This window comes from Necator americanus, chromosome V (genome assembly GCF_031761385.1).
Source record: "Necator americanus strain Aroian chromosome V, whole genome shotgun sequence".
NCBI lineage: Eukaryota > Metazoa > Nematoda > Chromadorea > Rhabditida > Ancylostomatidae > Necator > Necator americanus.
Window position 1 is genome coordinate 19,949,245 of NC_087375.1, and position 13,154 is coordinate 19,962,398.

The following is a 13,154-nucleotide window of genomic DNA, read 5'->3' on the forward strand; positions in this document are numbered from 1 at the left end:
TCTTGTTTCTCTACTAAATATAAGGATTATGACCCGTGAGGGGACAGAAAAAAAAACAGGTTAATAAGCAATTATCCGAGAAACAAACATTTAATAAAATCCAACAAAGCAGGATTGTATAATATATTCTAAATCCAACGGGAAAAGCAGAGGGGTTTTTTCTGGTCAAAAAAGCACCCAGAGGAAAGGGGAAGGGATTGTGGTTTCACTATTATTTATAAATAGTGGAATTGGAATCTGGCGAACAAACGAAGACTCACAAACAAGACTAGTGGAAATAAAAATGAGAAGAATATGTTATAACCGCGCAATAATAAACTAAGGCAGCGCTGAAATGGAATTCTTGAAGGGGGGAACTTATTTTGGTCACGTAATGGAGACCACTAAAGGATTTTTTTGTGGACGTAGTCATTTCCGCCCGCAAAAGCCATCTTAACCCGTGTGATAGGTGGAAACAGTGTGACGTGTTGTCATCTCGTCAGAAGTCAAAATTTGAAATGATTGAACGAGTAAGGAAAGAAAGACGTTTAGGAAAATTCATAATTTTTGACGAAGACGCGAAAACTGGGAAAAACGTTTGAGTTAGTTAAAATTCCAAAACAATATGAATTTCCGGAAAATCGAAGAAATGCGAAAATTCCTTCCCCACCGAAAAAGTCCAAAACAACAAGAAAGAATCTCAAATTTCAATGAAGAAGCTGCTGTCTACTGACATTCAAGCACATTAGAGTTTTTTTTTGTATAGAATGAGAATTCGCTCAATTCGTTCAGAAAACACTTTTGATTTTTGGTTGCAGACACAAAAACTGTCTTCGATTCCATTAATAACATCAAATTCTAAGAAATCCTGCAAATGTAACACTAATTTCTAGTTCCCATGAACAACATTTCATGCAAATTCTGAGCAGAAACAAGGAAAAAATGGTGAGCAGAAGAGATCCGTTTGAATTTGGAAGGTCACAGCTTAAGATCCATACAGAAAGTGGAGAAGAAAAAGCGGAACGAAGATGAACAAAGTCATTATTATGAATGAGCCGGAAAAGCGAAGTGTTTTGGTCGGGCTGTGTCGAATAATATACGAGCGTCGTTTGTGAAATACAACCGGAGAAGAAGCAAAACAGTGAAAACCCATCGTCTGGGTTCTCGGAAGAGTCCAAGAAGCGCACTCGCTTCCTGGTACGAGCTTGGGTGAACTTCATTTCTATATTGTAGACATCGAGAAGTAACGCTGCTTCTGAAGACAGAGTTAAGTCGTTTCTTCAACTTAACCAAGGAACGCCACTACTTTCTCGCACATTCAAAAAGTCTTTCTGAAGCGAATCCTTTTCTTTACTTTATTTTCTCTCCCACTTTTCAATCTTCACTAAAAATAGTGCTGTAATTTCACATAGTTCTAAATGTTTCCTTTCACTGCCACCTGCTCACAGTTTCATGTTTATTACTCCTCAGTTGAGCGCTCTGTCGGCGGAACAGCAAACAAATAAATAAGCAAACAAGCTAAGTGAAGACAAAAATTATCTTACGGTAAAGTTAGCACGTATACGTCTTTCCGGAAGAATGTATGAATGCTAACATCAAAAAACAACGCGGTCGGGTCGCGCTGCTCATGGGAGAGTGTTTGGCCGCGCTTTTCGACCCACAATATTTCCAAAAAAATATGAACTCGACAGGACATTGCGTGTGAAACGATAAACATCTATCCGAGAAGTCGGCGGAGGTGGCGGAGGTGGCTCAGATAGCGTGTCAAGTGCTTCGATGCTCGTTCGTCCTTTCAAAAAAAAAAAAAAACAAGCATTTGTAAGTGGTGAAATGCGGTTATGCGGTCCAAATGGTTTCGAAGGTTCGGACCGTGGCGATTCATTTGTGGAAATTCCTGGGTGTCATAAAAGGGTTTATGGTTACAGGCATTCGAACAAAAAAAATCCTTTTTAGATAAACGAAAGCTGCTGATTAGGATTTAGGGTGTCCAAAAATGTAACATATGACTGCAGAAATGTGACCACATCCAAACAAAGAAGCAGAATTTGAGGACGTAGCTGAGAAATGGTGACATGATATATTTTTGCTTGAAAAATAATTGCTTAGTTTAGCTTGGATCACGTCACAAAAAATGGTTTCATCTCGGGTGAAGAATCAAAAAATAAACCCTGACTTTAAAAAATTGCACAAAGTCAGAAGATCGTCCAGAGGAACAAAAGAAAAGAGACAGTTAACTCGAGAAAATTTGAAAATTTTCTCACTGGGTAGCAAGTTGCATGCGAATTTGGAAATGAAAGACCATGCGGGGAGTTACAGTTAGCAAGAAAAGGAAGTTATTTATGCGCTAATGATGATTGCACACAGCTCAAATAGAGGTCCGATTAGAATAGAAAGAATGTCGAAAACTCTGGAAGAAAAACTTTACAGATGCCGCGGAATTTATGAGATGGGCAGCAACCGTGTAATAAATTTGGAATATGCCGTCCGGTTACGTCATTACGACAGAAATTCAAACATGGTAATCATAAAAATTTTATAAAGTTGCTCTTCGCATCTCAAGAAGTGCACGTGAGCTCCAAGAAACAATTTTTGGGTGACAGCTTTTTGTTTCTCGGACTTCAGACTGACTGTTTTTAGGAACTCTTGAGTGATTTTTTTTTATCTAGATTAAAGTTTCTGGAAATTTTTGGGAAGAACAATGGGAATCCATGTTGTTTCTGAATAAAATCTACGAAATATCCGACGAAGAAATGTTCACGAACGTGTTTCTATGCAATAATTCTTCTTCCCACGAATACTAGTGTAGACCTATGAATTTACTGGTAGCTAGTATTTAAGACCTTCAAGAAATGACATGTTCTACATAAGTCGGTGTACTGGGCGCATTCGCAGGAGTAAAAAATACTATATGGACAATGGGTATGACTCCATACCGCCATAATTCTGACTGAATGATTGATGGTCCTAAGAGAAAGACAACAAAAACCGAAGGGAAAATTGATGATCTCGAGAGAAAAACAACAAAAGCTGAAAAGAAATCAACTCTTAACTTCTAGCAGCTGTAAGGGATAACTTGACTAACCACAGGGGTTAGAACAATATTACTAAAATTTTGCTTGCCGTGTGGGGAAAAATCAACGTCATTCCAAGCTGCATTTGTTCTGAGTCGACCTACCATTCCAAGAATTGTGGTAACAACCTTTTACTACAACGTGTTTATTTTAACGGAGCAACTAGCTGACTTCAATTCGATTTCGCATTTATCTAAATCCTGGAATTTGTGAAATATTGATTTTTGAGTTCAAAAGGCTTATCCGTAGTTTTCTTGCCACTGTTTCCTTATTCAAGAGGAACCATGAATAGATCTCTAAAGAAATGGAAATTTCATGGAACGTCTAGGAATCCAAACGATGAAATCCTTCATTCTGGATATAGCTTCTAGATTAAAATGAAGCGAAAACCACCGCGTAATTTGGCTCAAAAACCTATTCTCCTCAATGGAGTTTAACAATATCAATTCCTTAAGTGCTTATTTAGGAACAAAGGAAATCTGCCAAAGAATAACGACCCCCAGAAAAAGGGATCATTGGCCGAAACGTAAAATGTGAAGTGCGACAATTTTCAATCGACATCAAACGTTTCCGACGTTAGTCAGCACACTTGCTAATGTTGTTTTGATAACACACTGCATATTTTGAATTCCCAATCAGAATAATTATTAGGTACGTGAATAGTTTTCTAAACTTCATTTCGATTCAATGGGCTCGCCTTTATTGTTAAAAGACGGCTAGTTTTTCACTATGTTCCGTAAAAAAAAACTCTGACACTTTCACACCATTTCAGTTACAGTTTAGTTTATGGGGCATCTTTCGGCTTATGGATAAATAAACGAATAAACAAACATGAGTAGAACGACGCGATAATATGTAGTGCAACTACAGGAGAAGGTCGCTGTTTGATCAAAAAAACTGCAAGTAATGAACCAATGAATTCGTCGAACACCTGTTAACATATGGAGCAATTATTGAAGAAATGAGGATGGAGGAAAACGGAAAAAAAGTGGCGCGTAGTGAAGTGAGTACAGTGACGCAGTGGAAAGTGAGCTGAGTACATCGTTTGCCGAAAGATCGAATCATAACAGACTGACGCCATCCTCACTCTACCGTTTCTAGCAGTTGTGCGCTTACATGCGCATGCACTGGCATGCCGTGAATGTAAAATCCCAGTTTTTATCTACATTATCAGCTACCTTGAGAACTACGTAGAATGTTCCACGAAATCAAAACCTGGGAAGACACACATATGTATGTATACCTGAGAAACGAATACCAAGCTTCCTGCCTCCGGTGAGATTGATGTCAGCACGAGCGAAAAAAGTGGAGAAGTGAAGTGATTGACTGAGCAGGGAGGGCGAGGCACACAATCGTCTCAACTTTTTTATTTGAGGATTTCTCTTAGACGTTAGGCAGTGTTGTAAAAGTTTACACTTTGAACGAATGAATGCACTGAAGAAATGAAGAAGGAAGAGGAAATCGATACATGAGAGCCGGGCAAAAATAAGGACTTTCTAGAAGAAAGACTTATGATTCTTAAACATGGAAAACAGTCTACTTAACCCTAACTACAATTCTATCAAGAGAAAAGTTAAGGAAAAGTGGCTGGGGAGGGGCTGCCCTCACTCCTCTCTCTTATTGGGGTGCAGCGTATCGCGAAATTGACATAGTGTGAAAGCTGATGGAAAACAGTTCTGGGTGCAGATTACGAATAAAAGCGTGGCCCGTAATGTTCCTAAGAAACATTGGCGAAACAGTGTTCCCTCCTACGAGCTAAGTTGGAATGCGGCATCTTGTGCAGGTGCTGCATTCACAAGCGAGCGGTTGAGAATCAGTGAAGTTTCTTCAGCAGTCTATTCAAGTGAAACAAAGAATAGTCTGTAGAAAGAACCGGACCACGTCTTAGTGTGCCTCGTAGAAATTAAAGCGATTGGCACCTCATTTTTTTAAGGACGATTAGTGGGAACTGAGCGAGGCCATGCTCGTTTCCAAAACCTACGCCCCGTCCTCTGTGTTCTGCATCAGGTTTCCAAGGTACGTCAATTTCGTGATACTCTGCCTTCAAAGGAATATCTTTAGAGCAGACCAATTCTAAACTATGGACGCGTGCTAAATTTCATTCAAGATGACTGTTTGATGATATGGACCATGAAGGTCGGACTAATTCCACGCTTAGTATGTTTGTAAAATTTATTCGGCTAGCGTACTCCGCTCACGGACAGCAGAGGTCGTAAATGATTTAGGGAAGAAAAAATTCGGTAAAGACTGCATTTTTCTTAGTAAAAGAATCTACATGAACAATAGATGGCTCAAATAAAATTGATTTTTTTCTGGATTGTTCTCAATTCTCAAAATTCACATTGGCATTCATATGTATTGCCAGAGTTAGATGGAGCGAAGAAAAAAAAAACTTTTTATTCTGAGAAAATTTCAAGGTTCGGAAAGTCTGAAGATTTTGCAAAACTATAACTACGCAGATAGAGGTCAAGAGAAATAACCTCCGGTAAAACGTAGAACATTTACATGAGAAATAAAAATAAAACGATAAAGTAAAACGATATTGGCAATTTTATTTCTACTCGCAGCCTAAATAGTTAATCTTACCATTGATTTGTAAACCACAAATGAATTAAGCAGAGGAAGCGCGAAAACTCGGACACTGGAAATTGAAAGTCAATGTCAATGAAGAGAAAAATTGTGGAATTTTCCGTTGTGACGCTGTTCGTGAAGCAGTTAATGTGTGCCTGTGCAATGCCCATCATCACATAAAACATGGTCTCAATGACTTCTCATCTAGTCATTTATAATCAACTAAAAAAAAGTAAAAGTTAGTAAAAAAAAACTACCAGGAAAACAACGAAATACTGAGCAAGGCATACACAATTTTGCATTACGTATTCCAACAAGTTTTCTATTCGTAAATGTTCACTTTTTTGCAAGATAGCATACTCGCTCTGTACCCGTCGTATTACATTACTCCACCCGTGAAATAACAGTAAGTGTGCAAAAGAATGGGAAAGAAAAGCTCTCAACTCTTTGTTACATTCACATATTAAAAAAAGGATGGTTTTATTTCCATATTTACTTGTAGGTTTTCGAGTTAATTTGTCGGTTTCTTATCTTCTTCTAATCGAAACACCAACATAGAATATAAGACTTGAAAGATTCCAAAACATTCGGTTGAATCAACCAAAAATGGACACAAACCATGCAGCTAATTTTCTGCTCGCTAGCAGTTAGCGTTCCAAAAAAAGAACAAAAGGCGGTAATGGATAGCACTGCATACGTAAATAGCATTGCGCGTGTTAAAGATGGATGTTGGTTACATAATTGATGCCTAAGCAATTGATGAGATATTCACGGATAAACAAGGAACAAATTCACCTTGGCAGATCTGCCTTAATATTTCGTGGGCACAGCTGAACTGATCTTACTAATAGAAAATGATGGACAACTGGTACTTTGTTGTTGGGTTGTTCACGATCTCGCCTGTTACCAGGGTTTTTGAGACCACGACGTAATTGTGGCACATGCCTTTCCTGGAAGACTACTGTTGCTCCGTATATGACGGCAGGAAAAGAGAACGACTCTAATTAATCCGCTACATCACTTTTTACTTGCAAGCACCATTTTATTGCGACGACTTTTCCTGGAAATGAAATGGAGGAGATTAGCGTTCAGGACCGCAGAGAGATTGATTGAAGAAGAACCAGAAGAAACGAGTGCGCACTAAAGCAAGATTTGTTTGAAGATAATGCTGCTACGAGGACAGTGAAACCGTAGCAGAAATAACAACGTCAAACCTGTAACTAAAAATAATTTGAGGAGAGGAGAGGATTCTAAAAACTCAAAATGCGGTCGACAGAGATCGGAAATAAGATGGCCTGAAATGTTCTCAGCACTGAACCACTGGACAATGAGCTCCTGAATCCATCTCTAAGGCCTGCTCACTCAAGAATTGAGTCATCCAACAAATGTTGTACTTTTTCCCGAGTATATAAATCAAATTTTAGGGAGAGGGAGGGGAATTTTTAGGGATACGGATTTGAAACTTACCAGAAACATGGGAAAGGGTTAAATAATAATAATAATAAAATGAAGAACAGCATACTTTGCACTGGAATACATTTTGCTTATCTTAATTTTGAAAAACAAGTGATCTACAGAACACTGCCTTATTTGTGGAATGATCCGAAATGAATACCTAATACTTAGGTAATAAAAAGTGATTAAGTGACCCAAAAGGACAGTGATGCTAAGGCAAGTTACCTAAAGATGATGGCTCTGGGGATTGGTACCGGTCTGCACCTTTGCTCGCGGTGTTCGACAGCTCGTGAGAAATTGTTGTTCGATCACAGAGGGGGACCACGATGTTTTCGTTTTCGAAACGATGCTAGTTACAATACGTGTGGGTAAGTTAGAGGCCAACAAACAGATAAATCACAAACCCAGCAATTCATATTTTCATCTGTCGTAATTCCTTAATTTTGCTAATTTACATGCCCGAATATTTCAAAAGGATGAGAAAACTAACACAATCTTGCCCACTTGCGCTTTCTAAGGCATCAATAGGACTTTTTTACAGACTCTGCTCATGTGGATTCCCCCACTACAGCTAACGTCAGAAATTTCGATGTATAAAATGGTTATCCGTGAAACCTTGCGTATCTAAAAAAACCAATATTGCAGAGACGAATAATATCTTGGTAGAGTGAAAGCACACGAAATCGCAATGTATAGATTGAACATTTCAGGATCGAATGCCGAGAATGAACGAGGAGGACAAATGCACCTCATGAACAAATGTTAAACTCAGTGAAGAAAGTTGAGGAGGCATCAACGGTCACATGTCTCCTCCTAGTGCTGAGGTGAACGTGTGCTACAACACGTCATGGAAATTCTAGGGTAATGTGATATGTAAGGGTTTCGATAGGAACAACGTATAGAAGTCACTCTGGATTGCTTGCAGCTGTGGATCGTGAAATAATCCTGGCGTTCTGAAGCATGCGAAACAGCACGCTTCAGAACGTCAGAATTAACTCAATTCTGGAAATTTTTCCCGGATTATTGGATTTCACGGTAAGAAATCTGAACAACACCCAATTGCACCAGGATTCAAGAATTGCAATTTGGATCTGCAACTTGTGCTTTCTGCCTGATAAATTATAACCATAATAGTTGGTCCTGTTTCTACATAGTTGTACCTCATAAGAAGGCGAATACGGGAAAATAAGAAAATTTATCAAGAAGTTGGAATTTTCGAAACAAGAAAGTGGTAGCCAAAATAACCGCCAATTGTTAGGGTTTAACAGCCCCAAACAACCAACTGAGCAAATTGAATTCCATTGAATTTTCTTGTCTGCAATCAATAATCCTGGCAACAATTCGCATTGATTCAAGTGTAAAAAATACTTCTTGCTTGGTTAAGCTTCCGCTAGCAGCCATAAATATGGAAGTCGACGTCATCCTTCAATCGTCATACCACTAATGGCTTTTCTGCACCCCGCTGCTCAGGTTTTCATCAAAGGTAGGCACTGGTTTATATACTACAAACAAGCAAGTAAATAATGAAATATGAGGAAGGTTCGTCGCGCAGGAACTCAGATTACGCTTTGAGAGCAGAAGGAATATCGAAAAGCATGGATAGGAACAAATTCTTCATCACAGTGACTTTCATGCAAACTTGGTGTTATTTGAATTGTCTCGAACCTGTTGTCTATCAAGTATATGATGTAAAAGAGCATTTGCATTTCAAAATTCCGTGAATCTGAAACAAATAAAAGAAACAGATATTAAAAACTATAAAAAGTCTAGAGGAGAGAAACCGGAAATCGGAACAAGTAACAGTACAAATAACATTATTCATTAGAAATTTCAATTAAGAAGAAATAGGTATTTATGGTTACTCGGATCGTTGTCGAATCTTCATAGAATTTCGCTAGAAATTGAGCCAAACTTTTATTTTGCCGAAAGTTTTCTTTTCCTTGGATTCCTTCCGCCATTTATCGATATTCAACAACGACAGTTCATCGATAATAATATCGATAAATTAAGTGGTATAGAATACCAGGTATCAAACAGAGGCGAATCTAAAAACAATAAAATTCCACCTAAATCTACAGAACTTAAACTCGTATTGTAGCTAGAAATCAAAAACTGAAAAATAATTCTATAGCCTCTACCAAAAAATGAACATAGAACAACCCTGAGAATCGATCTAGTATACTTCGAGTCTGCTCCAACATTAAGCTTTCATTTAAAAACGTTAATTGAGCCCTACGGGCGGAAGAGAAGTGATTATTAGAAAAAAATGGCGAGATTCTCGAGGAAAGACGGATGAGAGCCGATGGCAGAGTCTAATCAGGGATGAATGTGCGAAAAGAGTAAGTACCCATGGATTCGGTTCCAGACCACCACGGGAAGCCGTGGATTGCGAGTGCTTCCGCAAGAAGTACGCCTACTGCAGCTCTCCACAATATCAAAAATCTTTCTGGAAGTCAAAAGGATGTCGTTAAGTTATTGTCGCTACGAAACGTTGAAATGCACGAGTCAGTTGGGGTACGTTGATTCCGGAAAACATAGGAAATGACAAATTGCCTCACGGCAGAACAGCAGGCGAGCAAAGCACTGCTAATTGCCATCAAACACAAGAAGCAGCTCTAATCCACCAAGAACGGGACGGAAAATATCCAGGATTGACGGAATGTGCTCAGACGTAGAAAGAAGTGGTTGGGGGAAGGGGATTGCAAAAGCTGTGAAGGAAAAAAACACGGTTCTGCCCAGATCAGCGAGACGAATTAATATCTGTGACGCGGCGCTCATCTTAACGTGTTCCCTCATCAGACTCATCGACTAGACGTGCTCATAGAGACCCTCCACCATGTCACCAGTCCTGCGGATTTATGGAAAATCTTTGAGGCCTGTTTTGCTGTCTTCTTGTCTACTCCTTTTCCGAAATAGCCTGGTATGTATGCGAGTACAAATTTTAGATTTTTATTTCAACCTCTATAAGAAAGGCATGAAATGCTTCTGTTAATCAATCCTTTCGGGATCCACGAAGCTCTTCAACTCTACTGGGCATAGTGGTTCAAGAACATGAATAAGACGATACAATGAATTGCGGGTACACAACCATCACCTTGATCACCTTGACTCCCGTTGATCTTCGAACTGGTCGAGCGGGCGCCAGTAATTCTTCCATTTGTCCCGATCGCGTGCCAGAGTAGCCCAGTGGTTCCTCCTTTCGCGTGGGACACGAAGAGCATCATATTTTTCTTTCAAGGACTTCGTGAAGAAATCTGACCATCGGGTCGGCGGTCTTCCTGTAGTGCGCTTAATATCGCGGGGAACCCAGTCGCTCACGGCTCTGGTCCAACGGTTGTCATTAAAGCGCATCACGTGTCCGGCCCACCTTATTTTACTTTCCTTGGCAAACGCGGCAGCGTCTCTAATCTTCGATCGCTGACGTAGGAGAGAACTTCGAATCCCGTCCCTCACTTGCGTGAAACGGGATACTCCTAGCATCACTCTCTCAATTGCGCGTTCAATGACGCTCACCGCGTTTTCTTCCTGCTTGCGAAATGCCCAGGTTTCCGAAGCATAGGTCAAAGCAGGAAGTACGGTGGTGTTGAAGAGGTGAGCACGGAGCCGGGTGTTCCTGGTCTTCTTCACTACATCCTCGATGCTCTTGTACGCTCCCCAAGCCGCTCGTCTCCTCCTGCCCAGCTCGGGGGTCAGGTCGTTCATCATGTTCAGTTCCCGACCCAGATAAACGTAGCTGGTGCATTCGGATATGTTCGTTCCGTTGAGCGTGAATGGGGCATCCGAGACCCATCCGTTCCGCATGAACATCGTCTTTTGTAGATTCAGCTGAAGACCGATGCATCCACATGTTTCGTCGAATTCGGTCAGCATTCGTTCCGCTTGGCTGATGCTAGGTGTTACCAGTACGATGTCATCAGCAAAGCGCAAATGGTGTAGCTGCCGACCATCAACCTTCACTCCCATGTCGTCCCATTCCAACTTTCGCATTGCGTTCTCGAGGGTGGCTGTGAATATTTTGGGTGAAATTGTATCACCCTGTCGGACCCCCCCTCTTCACGTCAATGGCGATGTTCTTGTAGAATGGCGAAATTCCGGTCGTGAAGTTACTGTACAACTCTCGAAGTACCTTTATATATTGAGTAGGGACGCCTTGGTTGTCCAAGGCTTCCACGACCGCTTCCGTCTCAACCGAGTCGAAAGCCTTCTTTAAGTCGATGAAGGTGAGACAGAGCGGCATCTTGTACTCTCGTGATACCTCGATGAGTTTCGAAACAGTGTGAATGTGGTCAATCGTGCTGAATCCTTTTCGAAACCCTGCTTGCTCGCATGGCTGTCCTTCATCCAAGACTTTTTCAATCCTATTAAGGATTACTCTTGTAAAGAGCTTGTAGATGACGGACAGTAGGCAGATTGGGCGATAGTTGCCGATGTCATGTGGATCTCCCTTTTTATACAACAACACGGTCTTGCTGGTCTTCCACTGTTTAGGAACCTTGCATTCCGACAGATAACGTGTAAAGAGCCTCGCCAGGGTGTTGATGAGTACTGGCGGAAGGCTCTTCAGGTGTTCTGGTCTTATTCTGTCGGGACCGGGTGCCGTACGATTTCTTACCGACATGATAGCATGTCGTATTTCGGACGGGAGAACCTCTGGAATGACTTGTCCATCTTCCCTCAGATGGTGAGGAGGCAAGTGGACATGGCTGTCGAAGAGATCAGAGTAGAAGTCGTAGATGATTTTCTCCATCCCCCTTCTCGATGCAATGGCTGTTCCCTTTGGGTTCCGGAGAGCAGTCATCCTCGTCTTGCGACTGGCGAAGTCTCGACGGGCATAGCGGATGCTTTTCCCCGCCTCTGCAGCTTCAGCCAGCACTTCTGCTCTTCTCTCTTTAAGGTCTTCCTTTATCGCCTCTCGGCAAAGCCTTGCGAGCTCGGACGTGAGTTCTCGGTTCCCTGCGGCTCGTGCTGCTCCACGCTGGCGTATCAGCTCAAGAGTTTCAAGAGACAGACGCCTCTTGGTGGTTTTAAAACTCTCAGCCTTCTTCGCGCAGTCGTGAAGGTGTTCGACAAGCCGGTCATATTCCTCGTCGATGTTGTCCATTGCAGAATCTTCCCAAAAGCCGGCTAGCGTAGCGAAGAGATCCCAGTTGATGGTAGTCCTGGGATTTCTCTCTCTGAACTTGGCGGCTTTCTCTGCTCTCCTTGTGAAGGAAAATCTTCCTCGGAGGAGGCGATGGTCCGATCCCGTATAGAACTTTGGTACAACACCGACGTCCGTCAGGCAGAACCTTCTATTGACGATGATGTGGTCTATTTCATTACGGTACCCTCCACCGGGTGACTCCCACGTCCAGCGTAAAGAAGAGGGCTTCTGAAATTGCGAGTTCCCATGGATGGTCTTAGTCGTCATGATGAACTCGGAGAGCCTCTCTCCCTGGTCATTCCATTGTAGGCCGTGGGTCCCGATGTGAAGTTCCTCCGGCGTTCTTCTTGGGCCAACCTTAGCGTTGAAATCGCCAACTATGACCTTGTAGAAGGCATGATCTTCTTGGTAGAACTTCTCCAGGTCCATATAGAAAGCTTCGACTTCTTCTTCTTCGTAGCTTGATGTTGGAGCGTAAACGACGAAGATAGTCAAAGCTGGTATTGGGCCACATCTTCTCATCCGCAGACGTCCGATTCGGGTCGTAAGTTGTTCAAAAGAGTCGATGTTCTTTGCCATACTCGTGTTGACGAGGACGCCAACTCCACCAACACCTCTACTGTCGCATGTTCCTAAGAACAGTTCTTCTCCAGTTTCATATACGGCGTTGAGAGGGTGACGTCGTCTCGTCTCGGTCAGTCCGATGACGTCGTACTTGATCTTCTTGGCTTGCATCATCAGATCTTCGATGGCCGCTTCCGATGCAAGCGTACGTGCGTTATAAGTACAGATCGCCATCCTAGTCCTTTTCCGTTTTGGTAGCCTACATGACTCCTGCAACCCCGTCCTACCTGGCGCTACCGTACCAGGCTTTCCTCCGGAATCAGGAGACTCTTTTCTATTACTGTGTTTTGCTTAAAATTTTAAAACCCATG

General features: G+C 41.7%; 2 protein-coding genes across 2 annotated transcripts; both read right to left on the reverse strand.

Annotated features, from left to right (window-relative positions):
• Positions 1 to 10,175: 10,175 nt before the first annotated feature.
• On the reverse strand, positions 10,176 to 11,063 carry RB195_014486 (uncharacterized protein; the record flags this gene model as incomplete). The annotated part of the gene is made up of 1 exon (XM_064204787.1): positions 10,176 to 11,063. The coding sequence occupies one exon, from the start codon at positions 11,061 to 11,063 to the stop codon at positions 10,176 to 10,178; it is 888 nt and encodes a 295-aa protein (XP_064060668.1).
• Positions 11,064 to 11,106: 43 nt separating this feature from the next.
• On the reverse strand, positions 11,107 to 13,017 carry RB195_014487 (uncharacterized protein; the record flags this gene model as incomplete). Its single annotated transcript, XM_064204788.1, has 1 exon — positions 11,107 to 13,017. One exon carries the CDS (start codon positions 13,015 to 13,017, stop codon positions 11,107 to 11,109), a length of 1,911 nt encoding a protein of 636 aa, XP_064060669.1.
• Positions 13,018 to 13,154: the final 137 nt, after the last annotated feature.